The following is a 21,097-nucleotide window of genomic DNA, read 5'->3' on the forward strand; positions in this document are numbered from 1 at the left end:
TCTTCGAACATTGCTGTGAGGATCTGATTGCATTCAGTCACAAGAGCATTAGTGATGTCAGCTACTGATGTTGGATGATTAGTTCTGGATCACAAACTCCACTCCAACTCATCACCAAAGGTATTGGATGGAGTTCCATCACTCCAGAGAACACAATTCCACTGCTCCACAGTTCAATGCTGGGCGGCTTTGTGCTCCTCTAGTCGTGTCTCATTCCATTGGTCAGTGCTTTTCTACGGAGATTATAGAAGCTGTGTGTGCACAGCCTGTGTCACCAGTGAGCTCACCTTAAAGTAGAATTCATAATTCAACCCAATATATAGCCTATAAGAAATATTCCTAAAACAAGCCAAATTATCTGCCAATATAGATTGACTTTAATTAAAATCACTTGAAACAAGGAAGAAACTTCAGGAGATAAGGTAACCTGTTTACTGTGGCCCCATTTTTGCCTGAAATGGCATACCCAAAGTAAAAGGAGTGCTGTTCTCACTGTAGCACTAATATGGACTACAGTCATGTTCTTGATCTCATTTGAAAGGTAACACTCAAGGTTTCTTTTCAACAGAATAATGGTATGAATTACTGACACAGAGTAACAGAGGCTAGAATGGAGGGGTTATTTCCACCTGATTCATAGATCTCTAAACTGATCTCTGACTCTTGCTGTGTTACCAAGACCACATGTTTTCATTTATGACATCTCTGAGGATATCGGCAAGGCTTGGAAAGTAAGGACCCATAGATTTGCTTATAATGCTCATATTGCAAATGAGACAACCATAGCTGCTGTGAATAACGGATCACTGAGATTTCAAGCCTTCTTATGTTATATTGCATCATTGTATTGTTGGACGATTTGATGCATAAAAACAATGGATAAAAAAAACGAACATGAACATTTTAACAGAAGTGTGCCAGTACTGGTACAGTGATCTAGAAGAGTTTAAATAATCTTATAAAAAGTTTATAAAATCCTCAAAATCTGAGCTTGAAGCTCTTCCATTGTTGCTACTACTGCTTGCATTCACTGTTACCACCATACAACCTCCAAGTTAAAACTGCCTGGCGGAAAAACACCTTTAGTGTGCTGTCAGTTGCTTACCATACTGCTGTATACTGTAACTACAGTTCCTATAGTTGTTAAGTTATATTTTATCTGTTATTTGCTTATGTAACATCAGTATACAAAATCATTTACAAGAATTCCTATAACAGTGTTCTTTAAAGCACCCCTGATTTTCCAACGTAGGCACTACTGATTAGGTCACCATTGCAACACAGCTTATGGCAGTTTGGGGCTTCATATTTAAATGTGCTTGCGAATTGCAATCTCCTACTGAGAAGATCGAGGCATGATGAATAGGGGAAAAAACAATTTAGAAGCTAAGGTTGCTTGTGGCTCTTCCAATATTATATTCAAATAGGGATAATATGATTTATTATATATCTCAGTGTAAAGTGTCTGCACAGATGATTTTCTAACAGCGTATTTCCTTTTCTGCATTGAGCTGTTATTGAAAGAATCTCAAAGTCATTTCCACTTTTGCTTTGATAGAATCTTCTTACCAACTGGGAATATTTTATAACATTTTAGTTTGACTAAGTTAATTTCAAGGGACCCGCCACAATATCTGCCACCAAGCATGCTGTCAGACACATTTGGCGTCTCACAGCTAGGAGAGGGAATGCATGGCAACCGCAGTTACTTTGCAGTGTCATGTATTTGATGGAATTACAAATCAAATTCAGGTTATAGCTCTGCTGCTTTGGAGTTATTGTGCCTGGATGTAAAGAACGTATTGAAAAGCAGCGTGATGAGGATACAAGAGAGGCATTTCAACACTCACTCCTTAGTTAGTACTTCATTGACTCTTATCAAAGTTATCAGTGAAGAGATCAAAAGAGATAACAGTTCTAATTTAGCACAGAATTCATATAAAAAGTATTTAGCTAAGGATATAATAAGGCAAAACTTATAATAAGGCAAAACGCAATTCTTAAACAATTTTACGAATCTTTTACAGCAATATCCCCCCTTTTCCCCCCCGATTGCTCTATATTTATTTTTGCTTTGGAGCAACAAGTCTAATATAACAGAAGTCTACATCATCGAAAAAGCCTCAGAACTTCAGACACCAAACATGCCCATGTTTGTGGCAAGGGGAATTTGTGTAAATCTAATTCCTGGTGAACCATTCTTTATGGTGATTTCCATGAACCACAAGGACCTGTATGTGGACATTTCAGTTCATAATTCTAGTAATTCCTACACTTCGGTTCATAATTCTCACAATTCCTACAGTTCACTTCATAATTCTCATAACCACATAACTTAAATCTAAGTTTTGTAGTAGTTACTGAATAATTTATACTAGTTACCAGTGGCGATGCATAACTATAGAGCCAGGCTTTCAGTTGGGCCATAAATGTTGGCACTTAAGCCAGTGGTGCAAGGTTTTTGGGCAGCTCTAGATTAAACACAGATAATCTGAAGAAATGTCCATGTCTCTGAAGGCCTTTAATGCCCTTAACATTCCCCTCTGGTAGTTACTGAAAAATAAGACTAATAACCAAATAATAACCCTGCAGCTAAGGCAACAAAGCAGTTCTGCAAGAATCAGATGTGAGCACAACTTTGCCTATCCTGAGGAAAAATGAGACTGCATAATTTACAGACTTTTTGTAATGTGACAAACACATTTTAAAGAATGAGGAATTTTACTCCAGTACAGAGGAAAACATGCATATGACAAATGCATATGTCCCCAAATAAACATTCAAATGGCATTGTCTGTTATTGAGCCTACTACTTAGGCTAGTATCTACATTAATATCTCTTACTAAACACAATAAAATACACAACCAGACTGAATAGTGATTCAAAATATGTGGCTACTATTGCTTTTCTAGTCTATGATTATGCATAAGTTGTACCATAATGTTGTTTCAATGTCCTTTTGTAAACACTGTAGATGTACTGATATCACAAAACAGCAGCATAATCTGTCTTTATTTGAAAGCCTTGCTTCTAAGTTGGTACAGTAAAGTACAGATCACAGGGAAGCAGGAATGTGATGTCCGCATGTGATAAAACCCAAGCTAGCGGCTATGTTTAAGACAACTTAGCTATGTTTGAGATGCCATAAAAGTCAATCACAAGCTGGTTTCCTCTGTCGCTTGTGCACTTATTTCTATATTAATTTATAGGCATACAATATGAATAACTTCTTTTAATCAAAAGGAAGTTTACTTTAGCAAGCAAATCAGGATTCCTCAGAGCAAAGAACTAGGCCTGAAATGAAGGCTCCTAATTCCTCAGTATAAGACACAATTCAAACACAGTCCTCATATTTGATTCATGAAGACTTAGCCAATAGACTATCATGTAGAAAAATGCAAATAGGCAAATTGATTTGAAGTTAGCTTAATTGGTGAATGGAGAATGAAGCCTGGATCTTCATTGTGCCCAAGGGTTTTATGCAAATTTAGTACAATAGAAAAGGCAAACAAAGGCAGCAATTAAGAGCTGAATTTAAATACAGCATGGTTCAAAAGTAATTGAACAGTGACATATTTTTTGCTGCTTTGGATCTGTACTCCAGCTCGCTGGATTTAAAATAAAACAGTGGAGTTATACCCTGTAAAAATGGGCTTTTAACTTAAAATTGTTAGTGTTCTGGCTAACTTAATATTTTGATTTATTCGAACTTCAAATAATAAGCTGACGGCATAAAACACAGATTCTTGATCTGTTAACTTACTACTCGAAGTTCAATTAATTCAAAAATTTAAGGCAGGCCAAACACTATACATATAAATATATATATATTTTTACTGAAAACCCTGATATGTATTCATTTTATTTACAATGAAGCTGAGCTTTAATTCCATGGTGTGTGTATATATATATATATATATATATATATATACTATATATGCATAGTCTTTATTTCAGCATACAGTATGCAATTGGACAAATTAGCATACTCTTAAGTGAAGTTGTCTAACCCATAGACTTTACCAGCTGCTCGGTTTCTGGGTCTGTATGTTTTTATGGCTTTTTCAATTTCATCATTGGTAGGTGAAATGCATGCTCTATGGTAGGGATCTCAAACCACCAGCCCGAGAGAGCTTATACAGCCCATCACTTGTTTACAGTTTTCTTGCCCAATTTTCTACCAGATACTCTGGCTGGTTACTTAACAAAAAATCCGCTCAGGCTGATGCTTACAAGGTTAAATAAAAGCAAGAAAAGTCACAAGAGGCCGTGCTTTACAGCAATTTAATCATGAGTAAGAGTAATTAGGAAAAATGCAAAGTGGAGTGCCTAAAACCTTCTTACCCATGATAAAATCACTGTAACACACCACCTCATGTGTCTTATTGTTATAATAAAACAACATAAAATATTATAAAATAAACAACTGTTCAGTAAATAATTTGAAATGATTTGACTTCAATTCAAAGCCTGAGATATTATGGAGGAGTTGTTTAGCCTGTTAGCTGATCAGCCTGTTTCTAGTTAAGAAAATAAGACGCCAGCCCCTCAGTTTAAACAATACCGAGTTCTTACTTCATCAGTACGCTCAGTGGTCCGTGCGAGCAGCATTACAGTCAAAGATTATTTTATGAACAGCCCTGTGGTTTATAGTGACTTGCCGTAGTAATACAGAATTTAATTGTTGTGAGGTGTTCACTGGTGTGTGTATTTCAACTATAACTTAATTCGGCTCAGCGGATCATATTTTAGACCGGAACTCTCCATTGTATAGGCAAAAATAGAGCACTGCTTGAGAGTGGAACCATTCGAACGAAAATATGGTGCAGCATGAGTCCAGCACACTGTAATTTAGTTATAACTGACTTAGCTATTATTCTAATTTAGACCAACAGTTAAATCTGATCTGTGGATTCATCCATGAAAGAAATGGAATCATCAAATTAATCAGATTAACCACCCTCATTTACATTTCACTCGCAATGACGTCACTCACGTGGTGTTTCTGTCAGAAATGAAAACGTTTTATAGTTTTACTTTTGTAATGTGCTTTGTTTATTGCACATGCAATAGTTGTTTTGTTGTTCATTGGTTGAGTGGATTTGAAAGTGATGGCTTTAAATTAAATACAGTTGTACTCAAATGCAAGAGGGGCGAGTTAGCAGCACGTTAATCGTTGGAGGTTCTACTCTGGCTGTGGTTTTGGGTCAGTTGCTGAAGCACCATCCACACCTGCTCTACGTTTCATACTGAAGTTGTACTGATGTTTTTATACATACAAGTGACGTTTTGTTTGGTTTAATATTTGATCATTAAAATGACAGATGGAGGGTCTGTGTTTTTTAAGAGTTATGAATTTCTTACAGAGGTTATTTGATCCTCATCCTAATGCTGTAGAATGGTTTTTAAAAAGGTCTAGGATCAACCTGCGCATAGTTAGATGGATCAAATGAAACAAGGAACATAAACTGAGAAATGCTTGAATGTGTTTAGCCATTCTTGCAAGGTTATTGCCCAGCAAAGAAAGCAAAGCTGTTTTACAGCATTTATTTAATCACCCAAGATAAACACATGTGACCGCTGCTGGAACGTGGGGGGAGATAACTGAAGTGTAAGAAAAATATTTGATTAGGTTTTTATTTCCTTTCTTAATTATGCCAGTTTCCTGTTTTGTCTACAGACAAGCGCGCTGCTCTACATTCACAAAGCCATCAATAACATTTAAAATATTCAAAATATCAATAGATTTAAAAACAAAACCAAACAAACATTTTACTGTGTTTATTTTTATTTGTATTGATTCTGTGTTATACCGTGTTTGGCTGGCAAAAATAGACTCACACCAAGACAAACAAACAATAAATAGTTGATCAGGCTGCCTAAAACTTTTGCACAGTACTGTTTATATTTCATACTTTATATAAAATGAAATATAGCTTTGGAAATTATGTAATTCATTCCAAGTAACTCCCCTCTCCACTGAACTGAGCGTGAATGCATAACACCCACTGCATTGAACAGAACTTGAATGCAGTGTACAGTCCTGGCATGCTGTACATAACTGTTTGCTGCAAGGTCTAACATATGAAAAATGTTTTCCTGTTTTCCTGTCCTTTGGTTTTTTTTCCTGTTTTTGAGTGTCCTTAGTGTTTTGCTGTATGTTGCTGTATCTTTGAATGTCTCTGCTTTAGACATACAACAAATGTGTCTGTTATCAGAAAGTTAAACAACACAAACTCACCTTCTGTCCTTGACAGGACTGATTTTAAGCAAGGTCAAATCAGCAGCAAGAAGGTAGCTACATTTCATCCAGCTTTCTGCTAAAGCAGAAAATCCAGCCCCTCCTAGAGTTCTTTTCATTAATCCTGGGGTTCATATTATACCTATTTTAAGAGCGACATAACACCTTCGTCACGGAAATCGGACACCCTGCTGCCAGGGTGTCACTCTACGGGGTCTTATAAGACCTCCTCATTAGCAGTGGAGGTGAGAGATGAGGGAGACCCCAACATCAGGACGACGTGGGTGAGTAGAGAGAGTCACTTCAGCTACTTCCAGAATAACAAAGATGGATAAATGGAAAATCATTGTCAGTTAGCTGTCATACTCAAAGAATTGGACAAATTTATTTTTACAATATTGCTTTTAACACCAAAGGTGTTTCACTCCCTTAGTTCTTTTTATTTAACTTTTTAAATACTTTAACTTTAACTCTACTAACTGTGTTTGTTAGGACATAAATATTTCCCTCAGCTCCTGTTTTCAAATGGTGATTCCATTGATTTTTCAAAACTTCTGTAATCCTTGAGATTGTTGTTTGAGTGATCTGCTGTGAAATGCTGCATTTTTGAGAAATTTACAGACTCTGATGCCATTATAGTGGTGGTGATGGGGACTAGGGGTCATGATGTCTACAACACTTTCATAGCCATTTTATTTACTGTCCAAAATGACCAGTGAACCTATATGTGTCTTTTGAGCTTTCATATGTAATGTCGATGGTAAAATAATGCAAAACCCTAGAAAAATAACTTTTCTTTGAGGACTGTTTTGCCCTGTACCCTCTACCATGCTTGAATAAAAAAATAAGTTTTAGTCCAAAATCTAAAAATTATCATAAAACATTGTATCAGGCATCAGACAACATATTCAGAACCATTCTGTAACTTCATAACTTCATGTGACCTGAGTTTTTAGGGGCATTAAACGATTTAGATGTCTGGTTCCTATCACCACCACTGTGAACAATTCCTAATCTGTAACTGTCTCTAGAACAGAGCATTTCAGCTCAAACCACTCCGAACGACTTTGTTTACATCCAAATGGCAACCTAATGTATGACCATATATGCATATATATCATAAGGGGTTAAGCATATATTACCAGACATATGGTCATATTTGTAGTGTACATATATGTAAGTATCAAACATTGGACACATACACATAATATATGGATCACAGATCTGATAGGTGGGTGAATACATGCATAAAGAATGGATCATTCATATACTGTATGTCCAATATATGTCCGATACAAATACCGAAAGATTTTATAAAGCAATAAATCAAAATGAAATAAAAAGACTTATATAACATGAGGCTGGCATATATGAGTAATATATTTAGTCCATATAATAATGATGTCTATGATTTGTTTTTAAATAGGCGTGTTGCGCATATATCTTTGTATAAGTTGATGTATGGGTGAAATATATGTCCCATATTTGAAAATGGCCAATTTTAAATAAGTTGTCTTATATGTCACATATGTATATGTCAACATACAACAGATTCTAAGTTGGATATAAGAGACGCTCATACATGCTAATATATTGCTGCTGTCAGAAGAAAACCTCGTAAAAAAAAAGAGTTTTGTCATTTTTTTAGTTTTTGACATAATTCGAAAATACCTGTTGTTCTTTACATTGTGTGCAAATTCCATGAAGAATGGACCAAAAGAAACGGCCCAAAATGCCTTGAAAAAATGTCTGGTTCCATTGACTTACATTAAAAGTGAAGTATGTTTTTTCCTTCTCCTGTAAAGTCACCATTTTGGACATATGAGGTTTTCTTCTGACAACAGCGACATATTATATATTTTAAAACCATATATTGTCAGATTATGCCATTATATATGTCAGATTTCCGTATGGGAAACCGTTTAATTCTGCAGAATTTTTAAAAAATTGACCTGAAGAGACATACTCCCTTTTTTCTTTTCTGTTGATTACTTTGCTATTGCTACCACCTTTTACTACCGAGCCCCTTTATTTTACACCAAAAAAAGGACTTTTAAAAGAAAAGAATAGCTAAACAAATTTAGTCCTATGCTGACAGATGCTGGGTGTAGCCCATTCAGAGGTTCTGCAGTTCTGCAAGAGACTATGTACCATTTAACTAAATTATAATAACTAAATAAAACTCGTACCAAAGTTGTTTTTGACACCTACTTTTACTTCTACTTCAGTCATCATATGAGTAAAGTCAGACTTTTACCTGAGGATGGTTTTAGTTTGCTCCACTCACCTCCACAACTCTGAGGTAAACTGTGCTAAGCTAACGCGATGCGTCGGTGGGCGTGGCCTCGCTTTTGGCTCTGCTGTACTTCTCGGGGGTGTTGATAATGATCACGGTGATGATGATGGTGGTGGTGGTGAAGCCTCGTTGCCCCTGTAATAAATCCCCAGGCGCGAACTGCTCGGCACAATGAGCTGTTCCTCCTGCCTCGCACACGCACCTGCTGCTCTCTCACCGCTTGCTGCTCATCTGTAAGTCCAACTTGCATATTAGTGCTATATTTTATCCCGCATCCTTCAGCGTAGGCACTAAAGGCTGTTATAAGCTCTGTCTTTTCTTCTTTTGGTGTTTGGTCTAAAATAACGTGCTACAGTTTAAAATGTAAGCAGCAGAGAAACCTGCCCAGCGTTTTTCTAACCGTTAGTGTTTCTGTTGGTTCCTGAAGGTTTTGTAATGTGTTTTGGCTTCTTTAATAAATTGGAACCACAATGTAAAGGATCCAAAAGGCTTAACAGGTGACCAGTGGCTAATTCTAAATGCATTTAATAGGTGTTCTACAGGAAACTAGTGGAAACCATTGGGCCAATTGCTATTAGAAAGCAAACTTTTAGGTTTTAACTCTAATAGTTTCTAATGGTCCCTTTTCAGCAAAGGTATTAGACCAAGAAAGGTGACATAGACATTAGACTGTCTGTTTAGTCTGACCAGCAGCTTTTTGCATTGACTAATCTGCTGTACAGGAGGTCACTGAAGGGTCAGTCTAATATAACTATGCTTTTGTGGTCTTTAATTGAGCCTGTAGGTCTCTGGCTGTTAAACTGATCACATTTTAAAGGCTACTCTTTCATAAACTGACTAAAAAGAACAGAAACGACTGGCATTTAACTAGCATTCCTCACAGAAATGTCTCCGTCATTTACACTGCCCAGGTCAAGAATGCCGCATTCCCCACTGAAAGTACATTGGCAGTATTTGTGTATTCCTCTTATATATAACAGTCTCTGTGTGGTCGTTTTGGGTAAAGGGGGTGTGAGTTATCTACAGGACCATACTTTTCTTCTCAGTTAACCAGGCTAGTTGCGGTCTCTGCTGAGCCCATCTGGCGAGACTGTGTTGTCTTATCCTTCTGATTTCATATACCTTATCACTTCGACAAATATTTGTGATGGAGACTGTGACTCTTGTGCAGGCTCCAAGGATTTTGAGTGTGGTTATGTAAGGCGCAAAAACAAACCAGACAGGATTTTGTAGGAACATGATTTTATCTGTCTTGACAAAGGTAAGTAAACAATGTCGAAATGGACATTAAAAGAAAATACACATGAATGGACAATTATAGAGATAGCTGGGCAGACTATGAGCTCACAAGGTTGGCACACTTTGGCACATTTATCCTGTGAAATACCATGAAGTAGACACAAGAGGTTATTTGTCGATGCTTTATTTAATATTTCAAGTTTTATGACAAGATGTTGTTACGTGAAAACTCCTGTCTGGAAGATATATATCAAAATGTGTAATATATGTCAAAAATATACATCACAAAACTCAGATTTTGAGAGATGTATGTAAATATATTTCCTCTGCACACAGGATAACACACTGTAATTATCTACTTGATGAAGATTTGATCACCACTTTTCAAATACGAGGCTTTCTGGATGTTTATTATAACTTTATTCCTTATTTAGCTTTGTCCAACATTCTGGACACATTCCTTTTTACAGTTTCCCACTGATTATTTGAAACCTATGAAGTTGTAAAGTTTTAGTTGTGTATTAGGATAATATTTTACAAGTATCTGCAACCAAATTGGTTTTATATTGTTTTGAACGATTCTGTAAGTGGGTTATCAATGTCTGTAGAGTCTACAGAGGATGACGAGATTGAATTAGTAATACATAACTAGAAAACTAGCTATATAGCAACTTTTGGCTGAGAGATGTCTTTATTTTGCTCTGAAGGTGCCTACCATCGTGCAGCTGTGAGAGCATCATGGTGGCTTTTAAAGGCATTTGGACGAAGCCCTTCTGGCGTGCTGTTTCTGGTGAATTCTTAGCCACGCTGATCTTTGTTCTTCTGAGCCTGGGCTCCACCATCAACTGGGCGTCAGGTACAGAAAACCCACCTCCTGCGGATCTGGTGCTCATCTCCCTGTGTTTCGGCCTGAGCATCGCCACCATGGTGCAGTGCTTCAGTCACATCAGCGGAGGCCACATCAACCCAGCTGTCACCGCTGCCATGGTGGTCACCCAGAAGTTGAGTCTTGCTAAAGGCCTGTTCTACATAGCCGCTCAATGTCTGGGAGCCATCGTAGGGGCAGGAGTTCTGTTCCTGGTGACTCCAAGCGCTGTTAGAGGCGGGCTGGGCATCACGGCGGTAAGATGCTTTGTTAGCATGTTTTGTATGCATTTGGATGAAATTATTGATGATTACATCATAACTATTGACCCTATGGTTTAAGGTAGGATAGGGCAAAAGAAATTACACCACATTACTTTTCTGATCGTATCATAGATACCGTCAGTATGCAAAGAACCCTGAACAACTATAACTAGATTTAATACAGTACAATGTGTGAGACCCTGAATAAAATCATTGTGAAACAATATTCAATTAAACAGGACTATTTATGGGTCTCTTTGTAATAAAACATGAAAATCAGTGCTCTTTAAATATTGACAATGTCCATAATATGCTAAAAGCATATTTTGACCTAATTTATCATGGTACTGATAAAAATTGTCATTTTGCCCACCCTTACCATAGCTGTATCATTCCTACAGCCACTGTTTGCTAAGTAAAATTAATATTTTGGTGTTGTTGGAACAAAACTTTGTGTCTCCAAAATGATAACTTTACAGGAGAAGGAAAAAACATACTTTACTTTTAATATAAGTCAATGGAACCAGACGTATTTCCAGGTCATATTGGGCCATTTCTTTTGGTCAGTTCATCATGAAATTTGCACTCAATGTAAAGGAAAACTGGCATTTTGAAATTATGTCAAAAACTGAAAAATGACAAAAATGGAGATAAAAGGTTTTGTTCCGACAGCAGTGATATACTACTTTTTTGCCAAAAGGCTTTGCCAGTATTCAAATTTATTTGTCTAAAAGCAGTAGAACACTTGCCTTTGGCTACAACCAAATCACAGCCTTGACGTTATTTGCGATAATACACTCCACATCATGTTCTGTTGCTTAAGTAAATCAAACCATACAGCTTTGTTTTGAGGTAAGTCAGTGTTAGTGATTTCAGTGTATTGATTCGAGTAGTTTGTTACATTGATAGAATAATATAAACAGAGATAACCTTGTAAACTCAATTATGGTTTCTTTTGAGCAGGTTAATCCCCGTATCTCAGTGGGCCACGCTCTGGTTGTGGAGCTTCTGATCACATTTGAGCTGATCTTCACTATCTTTGCCACCTGTGACCCCAAACGCAGCGACCTCAAAGGATCAGCTGGCCTTGCAATCGGCATTGCTGTAGTCATCGGGCATCTGTTTGCGGTTAGTGAACCTAACGTGTTAGAACAGTAGTTCCCAGTTCCAGCCGTAGGTCCCCATGCACTGCTGTGTTTTCCCTGCTCTAGCACACCTGATCCATCTCATCAGCTAATTATACAGCCCTTCATGGTTTGTTAGATCAGGGAAATGAAAATCCGCAGCATATAGAGGCCCTGAGATTGAGAATGGGGGGCACCCAGCTCCTATAGATCAACCCTCCAGTAGAATTTGGTTCTTAGCCTAAACCAACACATCTTAGCAGAAAAGTTTGATGCTTTTGAGGCCCCTTTATTACCTGGTGCTCATAAGTGTGTTATATTGGGATTGGAACTAATCTCTGAAGGATATATGAGAAGGGTCCCCCCTGTTATAGAGTACGACACCTGAAAAATGAGTCAATAAACCAGTGCAAGCAAATAAAGTAACTTGCTTTACTTTGAAAAATTACTATTCAGGAAATTATTTAGACAGAAATCTTTGAAAACAATTTCTCACTGGGAGGTCTCCCTGTTACCTAAGCAGCTGGCACAGCCATAGCAACTGTCTCCCAAAGTAAATCCTCAAGTGAATTTGCTCAGAGCCATGCCTAGATACAGCAATATTAAACACACCTGACTGTTTTCTTTTTCCTTTTTTTCCTCGCCTTTTCTTTATTATGGTAATACATTCTTTGATAAATGTGCACAGGCATTTTTTTGAGTAAACATATAACATAACCTTAAAACTCCTTCCCGATTGTGGTGCAGCTAAAATGTAGAGACTCTGGTTGTAAGAAAGACTAACTGCAAGCCTAAACCCAGAGTTTCAATATCATGCTGTACGATACAGTTCAGACATTAGGCTTTTAGAGGCACTGTCTGCTGGGGATGTAGTTAGCTTGCTCATTTGATTTTGTAAATGAGATCATTTAAATCCACAGCTTCATCAGGGATTCTAGAACAACAAAGTTGCAGCCCTGGCACTGATAAAGAGGCATTACGTTTGTATTCCCATTTGAAAAGTCGTAAGCCAGGCTCTAAAGGCCTTGGAATATATATCTGAATGGTCTAAATAGTTTTACCTCATAATTGGGTATGTTAGGTAAGTGTGGAAAGTGCATCAGTGCATATTTCATAAAGCCTTTGCTGCTTTCTTTCAGGAGTTTGAGCCTCAGTGGTCACTATTAGAGACGTTCCTTTCCGTTACCAACGGTGGTATTGAAACTTTGAGGATCAGCCAATATCAATTGCAATCAGATATTTCTTCTCCAGAAATTACTTAGCTTTAAAATGAGCTATTTTTAATTGACACATTTCATTTCATTGATCATCTAAAAATAGTCTAGCATACTGAAACTAATCAATCACACTCTTAAACCCACAGGAAGAACTACACAGCCAAAAACATCATATAACACAGTGTGACTGAGTGCTGTTTCAGGATAGATTTTACAGGACTAGATCAAATTTAGCCCTCTTTTCTGTTCAATATCCGAAGCAGCATTTTCTGCTGATATGAGCCCAATACTGATAACTGGTATCAGATCAGCACCATCTCTAGGCTACTGTTCAAAATTTGGGATCACTATTATTACTGATGCATAGATACCTTTTTTCAGACCAAGTACAAGTTTTAGTGCTTGCAGATACTGATTCTGATTCCATAATGAGTAACCTACTAAGAATTAAGTAGTTGTTAGTGTAAATGAGCGCAGTGTACCTTAACAGTGAAACCTTTAAAATGTAGCTAACATTAGTTGCCTTGGTTCGAGTAGCATTGCAGGGGAGAAGAGTGGGTTTTGTTGCACATCAGAAAAGCCCTTCTATACAGCTGCAAGTAAAGTACATTTCATAGTTTTGATCCCGCTCCTCATCTCTTTACAGCACCTGTCTCTGTAGCACACTGACATCAGGAATCACATGCGAGGCTAATTCGTGGAGCTCATGTTTCGAGTTTTACGTGTTGCTGGAGTCTTTTGTTTGGCTGGATGAGCTGTAGTTGAATGTCTTCTAAAGCGAGACACACACTGTGCGGTTTTAGAAATGTTGTTTTTCGTGACTAACAATGTATGTTTAAATTGTGTACAGACAAAGCCTACGACGTTTTTGCTCACACTGCACACAAACGTTCGCTCTGATTTGCATGCTATGTGAAACACAGCCTCTACAGACAGCTCTGTCTATGGACAATGATCAGTAAGACTGTTTCATTCTAAACACCACTCTGTGGACCGAGTACTGAGCAAAAATGCTGAGGAACTGAGCTACAGCAGCTTCGCTAACTTGTAACACGCTGTGCACTGAAATGAAAAACAGACTGTGATGTACACAGTAGGAAAATACAGTCTTTCCACAGCATATTTTTCAAAAACAAATTTAAAAATTGCCATATTAGCATGTATATCTTGCAGTTCTATTTAGTCAAAATAAAGTCGGTACTTTGGTACCTCAAATGTCGACTTTTTTGTCTATGTTTTGGTAGCCTCTGTCTCCATCTGTGTTGGAGAAGTGGTTGTGATTGTGTTTGTGAGTGTTTAAAAACGGCCTGAGAGGAATGTGCCTAGGCAGGATGTTTAAAGTGACCAGCAACTCGTTTGTTCATTAATGTGGCAGCGTACCAGGTGTATTGGGCATATCAGGTGGTATCAGTGCTTTTTTACCAGTACAAATATGAGTAAATTAGTGCGATTAGTAAATTAGTCCAATACCTGATACCAGCATTGGCATCAATGCATTGCCACTTGTCATATTAATAACCGTTATTCAGTTTGATGGTTTATTTACAATTTAAAGAATTAAGAGGGACAACAAAAATTTCACATAGTAAAAATAAACAGTAAATGTTATTAAACAATCAAGTCCCAGAGGAGCAGTTGTGTATTTGTAGATATTCATGACCTAATGTTTTGAAACAGAACAATAAAATAAAAAGCCTGAAGTCAAGACAGGATGAAAAAATCTAAATAATTACAAGGGATTATAATGAAATTATGTCCCCTAACTAAAGATACTGAAGGTGTACCCTTGAGGGTACCAGCCCAGTGACAGTTTAGTACCTTTGTACTAGTGTAGCTGAGTGTAGCAACATATTAGAATAGCAACATATTAGAATAATTTTATGCATGTATTTGCAAAAAAAATGTTTTTATTCCACACTTTTGAATCGTAATTCCAAACATTTGAACAGTAGTGTCCAAAATAGTAGTGTCTAAAACAACAGTGTCCAAAATACTAAGTATCTGCTCTGTCCAAATAACTATCCACAAGATTAAAGTTGGGCTGTACATTATATTGTTTGTTGTTATCTTGTTCTCTTAATATTGGCCTTTGTGATATTGGTATCGCTGAAAGCTATAATATGTAAATTTAAACAAATTACAAGTAGTGTTATCAGATCAGCTCAATCTTTGATGCCCCAGAAGAGTCCCTTGGGGGTGTTTTGATGAATTGAGACATTCATGTGGTCCATAGACAATTTTAGTCAAAATAGCACAGGCTCATCAGTTGTACGTATTGTGTAGCCCTACACAATGTACTCTGGCAACCTTTCCACAGCTTGATTGATCATTTTATCTTATTTTTCGAATATATTTATTGCAAAAATCTAAAATGTCACAATATTTTTCTGATATTGTTCAATCCCATGTAAAAGCCAAAGATATGCCAGTGATGTGCTTCATGAAGCACCATATTTTCTGAAGTTTTGTACTCTTGCAGATCCCTTACACTGGAGCCAGCATGAATCCAGCTCGCTCTTTTGGACCTGCAGTTGTCACATGGAGCTGGGAGAGCCACTGGGTAAGAACATCATTCGTCTTATGTAAAAAGAAGAAAAGCATGTCATAGCTCAGCTTGCACTGGAGTTCATCTGTGCTAAGGCTGAACCCACCTGCTGCACCAGAGGTTAGCCATGAGGCTAATTATGTCATCAATGCAGAGACGCTATTACAAACTGTAATTCAAGAAGGTCACATATCCATGTCCTCCTGCCAGGAACAAATACACACCTGATCTCGTGCTCCTCAAGGGCATTTCTTCTCCAAAAGGATAAAGGTTGATACTATGTTTGCAGAGCAATCAATATGTCAATAATGCCACTGGGTTTATATGACAGATGAAATGTTGACAGGGTCCAAGTGCCCATAGTGAGAGTCTTCTTCACTTTAGCCTCTGCAGGGCCACAGAACTGAGGTACAGTGGGACCATATATTGTATTTACCGGTATAGCTGTATTGGTGGTATATATTGTTTACACTCGTATACTCGTATTGGTGGTGAATATGCGGTGTATATCATCTTTAAAGGTATACTTGTATTTGCGATATATAGCACCTTTACCAGTATACTGGTATTGGCAGTATATATCATCCATACCGATATACCTGATATCATTTATACCAGCATACCTGTATTGGTGCTACATATCATCTATACCAATATACCTGTGTTGGTGATGTATCATCTTTACTGGTATACCTGTACTGGGGGTTAATATCTCGTCTATACCAGTGTACTTGTATAGGCTCTATTCATCATCTGTACTGGTATAGCTGTATTGGCACTATATTTTGTCTATACAGGTTTACTTGTATTGGTGGCATGTATCATCTTTACCGGTATACCTGTATTGGTGCTATCTATGTGGTATATATATCGTCTTTAAAGATATACTTGTATTGGTGATATATATCATCTTTACCGGTGTACTTGTATTGGTGGTATATATCGTCTATAGCTATATACGTGTGTTAGTGATATATCATCTATACCGGTATACCTGTATTGGTGCTATGTCTCATCTATATCGGTGAACCTGTATAGGCACTATTTATCGTCTACACCGGTATAGCTATATATATCACCTATACCGGTATAGTGCTACAACTTTTCTATACTGTTGTACCTGTATAGGCGCTGTCATCTATGCCAGTATAGCTGCATTGGTGCTATGTTTTGTGATATATATCATCTATACCGGTATACCTGTATTAGTACAATATATCATCACCACCAGAATACCAGTATAGGTGGTATATATCATCTATATTGGTATAACTGGATTGATGTTATATATCGCCTGTAACGGTATACCTGTAATGGTGTCTGTACTCGTATTGGTGTTATATTCTGTCTACACTGGTATTGGTGTCACGCTGTAATATAGATTTTTTTAGTTTTACCTGTACAGATAGATAATAAAAAGTCAGCTAAGAAACACTGTACATCATTTTCTGGGTGCTTCAGAAGGTTTTAAAAGAACAGTTCAAATACATAAAAACAAACAAAAAAAAAGATACTAAAAACTTTTACTATCTCATGAACATTTACAAAACTGTCCCTTTGGTGTAATTTTAAGAGTAGAAGCACAGGAAGGACAGAACACTTCCAGTGCAGAGGAAGCTTGGGTTCGTCAGCTTTATATTTAACTACAAACTAAACAAGAGGAATTAAGGAGAGCCAAAAACCGATCATTCAAGTATAAACAGTAAATCATGAGTTATCATATCTCTGACAGTAGTTGCTTTGGTCTAAAAAACAACTTTTGTGTATTTGAAATTTTCATCTGAAAATTGGCTAGTTGTCCCTCCCCCGTTACACCTGGTTCAACTCATCAAGCAGTGATAATTAGATGATGATTAACTAAAGCTGTTGTGGAGTGGAGTGAACACTTAACAGTGCAGTACTGTGGTCTTTTAGGAATTTAACTGCGCGTTCCTGCACCAGGTCATGACCCGTAGGCCTAGGGTCTGCCATTTGAGGTCTTACATAATCCTGAAGTCTTGAATATGAAACAGACAACTGGACTCGCTCTGTTCCAAAGTTCCAAGTGAAGCGCCAAGATAACTGGATCGCAAAAAAGACATTATGTATTTTACAGTCATCTGACACAAGACTCCACCTACACCTGGTACAACAAACAGCAAGTTTGTTTCTTATACAAACATGCAATTTAGCTGATTGGAGACCAATTTAAAAGAAAGAAAAAAAGGATTTTGTGTTTGCATAGCTATATTTAGGATAGGTGTCACATTAGCTGAAGTGTATCTTCTCAGAGGCAGATGTTGGCAGTGTTGCTGGGTTTCCAGCCCTGCTACACGATCTCATGTCCTGCTGACAGCTTCTGCTTAGGCTTGAAGAATCCATTCTTAGAATAGCATCAGTTTTTATGTCCACCATTCAAAACAGCAGGATTCTGTCTCCACCACATAACTTATCACAATACCATCACCAGGGTCACATCAAATCCTATAGGGAATGTACAAGCATGCTGTCACCGTTTCCCTGTCCTGGCTCTGCCCTCTCCAATCTCCTCCCTTGTCATGTCTCTGATTTACCTTGTCTCATCCCTAGTCTCTTCTCTAATCATTAGAGTTTCCACCTGTGGCTTGTGTATATCCAAACCAGGGGCCTGCAGTCTTATCCACAAAGGGCCAGCGTGGCTGCAAGTTTTCTCTTCAGTTAAGCAGAAGCACACCTGATTCCACATGTTCAGTCAATTCAACTCAATTTTCAAACATTTGACTAGTTGTGTGAGGTGTCCTCCTGCTTGGTTACCCCTCATGTTTCCTTCTTCTTTATCATATGTTGTATGTATCATTATGTGTGTGTTCACTACATTCACTTCTGGCTGAACAATTAATGAATCTAGCATTTTTCAACCTAATCTCTATGCTGCATCTGTATCATTAGGTCAGTTTCACTGGACAGTTTATTTTGACACATTTCCATGCATACTTATAATAGATCCCAGTGGGCAGTTGTTGAATTTTATCAGTGAATGTTCATGAGAAACACATATGATTGTAAAAACTTTGATTCCTCATATATTTTTTTTTTTAATTAAGCTATAAATCTGTATAAAACATCATTTCAGAGATATGTATAGTTTTCCAGAGGGAAGAATTTGTGGCAGTAGAGCATTGTGTTTTTTTTAAAGGCTCTGCCTCATCACACAAATACTAGAAAACCTGAGAGAGAGCACAAGTAACCAGAATTGCTTTTTTACTATGTCGCTGCCGTTACAGCATATCTCTTTCTCATCGTACGACAGTGTTACAGTGTTAGTTTCAAATTCACATTATGTAGTCATGTATTTCTAACATTTGTTCATACAATTCAGTATATAAGTGTGGTCAGGTAGAGTAGGTTTAGACACATTATTTTTTAGTAGGGTGGCACTACTTGGAAAATTAAAATAAAACAGCAGTTAATAAGGTTATTCTGTGCTTATACTAGGCCTACATCATTTTTATTATTAACTGATTAATCACATCTTTATATAAAGAACTGGAGCTAATCTTCTGTTTTTTGATAAAGTTTGGTGAAAAATATTGTTTGTTTTTTTGTGTCTGTTCAAAAATTATTGTACTATATTGAGGTAGAAATTTATTTAAGTGCCTTTAACTGTGTTTCCATAATGCAGGACTCCAGTTTCTTTAAGCAAAATGAACAGCATTCGACCAGCATTCATTTGTTTGCTCGGCAAAGTAGCTTATCAAGGCAGTGACAAGCTGATTATTGAGTGATAGCGTCATTCAACTCCAGTAACATGTAGGTAATTGCCCTGACGGCAGATTTTCACAGTAAAGTGTGACCAGCCTTGTGACTGGAAGCCTTGTGACTGGTTTGATCCCTTGAGCCGACAGGACATGACTGAAGTGCCCTTGAGCAAGACACCTAACCCCCAACTGCTCCCTGGGTGCTGTGGATAGGGCACTCTGGGCAAGTGTGCTCACTGCCCTCTAGTGTGTGTGTGTTCACTAGTGTGTATGTGGTGTTTCACTGCACAGATGGGTTAAATGCGGAGGTGAAATTTCCCCGTTATGGGGCTAATAACTTACCAACTAATGCAAGTCTTCCCTTCCCTCTAGGTGTATTGGGTGGGGCCCATTTTGGGTGGGATCCTGGCAGCTGCACTATACCAGTACCTGTATTGCCCAGACCCTGAGCTTAAGAGACGCTGCAAGGAAATGTTCATCAAAGATGCTTCTGGAAAGTACAAAGAGGTGGAGTGCCCCAGCAACCATCACATTGGAGAAGCAGACGACATTGTGATCAAGCCTGGTTCCTCCTCTGATACTGAGAAAGATGAAAAGAAAGAATCTTTCCAGGATTCGTCTGGGGACGGCCTGTCCTCCGTATGACTTCTGCGCAAACTGGAGACGGAGACAAATGTTTAAGGCCTTCACAACAGGCCTTCACCATCAGTAGCCCAAGCCTGCTGCAAGGGAAGGATTACTTTCCCAGAAGTGTATATGAATATGGAAAATATGGAAAATGCTAATGTGGTTAACAACGGAGAAGATTGGTTAGCATGCTAGCATGCTGAAATGGTCTTACTAGCTTTCTATTCATAATTAGCCGCATTAGCACTTTTCAGGAAAGTTTTCTTGTAAGGCCCAAACCTCCAGCCTCGTCTCAGGGAGAAGAGTTTCTTTCAGGGCATCCAAAAAAGTGTATTTCAGCTGATGGATGCGCTCTCTGTTTTATGTTCACCACAGCCATATCCGAATGGAATTACTCCTTTCGCTTGACTTCCTTTTACATGAACAAATGCACAGCCGAAGCCATTCTCACATTTGTCGTCCAGTGATGTGAAAAACTATGTGAAATGAAGATCAACGAACAACCCAGGCAGCCACCATTACCCTGACATAAATGGATTAGTGTCCTGTGTTATATATGAAGATGTTATGACATCAGAGATTCTACGATCATTAAGAAAATTACTGAACTCTTGTTTTGATGGATTGAGGCTGGGATTAAAGACGGTCTAAAGCAGGTCGGTAGGGCCCTCACCATCTCCACTCAAAGCAAAGGCTGTTTTACCTTTAGGCCTTTAGATTTTTCAGTCATGCCAAGCTTTTAATTATGTTCTTTTGTGGTTATTTTAGGTTAATGTAATTCTTTTAATAATCTCAATCTTCACTTTGTTTTAATTTTTTTCGTTGCTTATTTACACCTTTGAATCTTTTCGTACAACTAGTTGTCATAAGCAGTTGAGAGTTTTAAAAAAAGCGAATGCAACAACAAAATCTGGAATGTTCCTTGATAATCACTGGCCCAAGCCCTTTACAGGAATTGAGGGA

At 37.7% G+C, this 21,097-nt stretch overlaps 1 protein-coding gene across 1 annotated transcript; it reads left to right on the forward strand.

Annotated features, from left to right (window-relative positions):
• Window positions 1–8,652: 8,652 nt before the first annotated feature.
• Window positions 8,653–20,704, forward strand: LOC118826628 (aquaporin-4-like). The gene is made up of 5 exons (XM_036597650.1): window positions 8,653–8,771; window positions 10,485–10,899; window positions 11,869–12,033; window positions 15,726–15,806; window positions 19,880–20,704. The coding sequence occupies exons 1-5, from the start codon at window positions 8,710–8,712 to the stop codon at window positions 20,150–20,152; spliced, it is 996 nt and encodes a 331-aa protein (XP_036453543.1). The 5' UTR covers window positions 8,653–8,709; the 3' UTR covers window positions 20,153–20,704.
• The last annotated feature ends 393 nt before the right edge of the window (window positions 20,705–21,097 follow it).

The sequence above is a fragment of the Colossoma macropomum genome, unplaced genomic scaffold (genome assembly GCF_904425465.1).
Source record: "Colossoma macropomum unplaced genomic scaffold, Colossoma_macropomum, whole genome shotgun sequence".
NCBI classification, from domain to species: domain Eukaryota; kingdom Metazoa; phylum Chordata; class Actinopteri; order Characiformes; family Serrasalmidae; genus Colossoma; species Colossoma macropomum.

What these genes read in the sequence shown, in the direction of transcription:
- LOC118826628 (XM_036597650.1), top strand. Translation starts at nt 8,710, where the DNA reads ATGAGCTGTTCCTCCTGCCTCGCACACGCACCTGCTGCTCTCTCACCG. An exon ending in GCGGGCTGGGCATCACGGCG is followed by an intron (nt 10,900 to 11,868) that starts GTAAGATGCTTT and finishes TCTTTTGAGCAG; the next exon opens with GTTAATCCCCGTATCTCAGT. An exon ending in GGAGCTGGGAGAGCCACTGG is followed by an intron (nt 15,807 to 19,879) that starts GTAAGAACATCA and finishes CCTTCCCTCTAG; the next exon opens with GTGTATTGGGTGGGGCCCAT.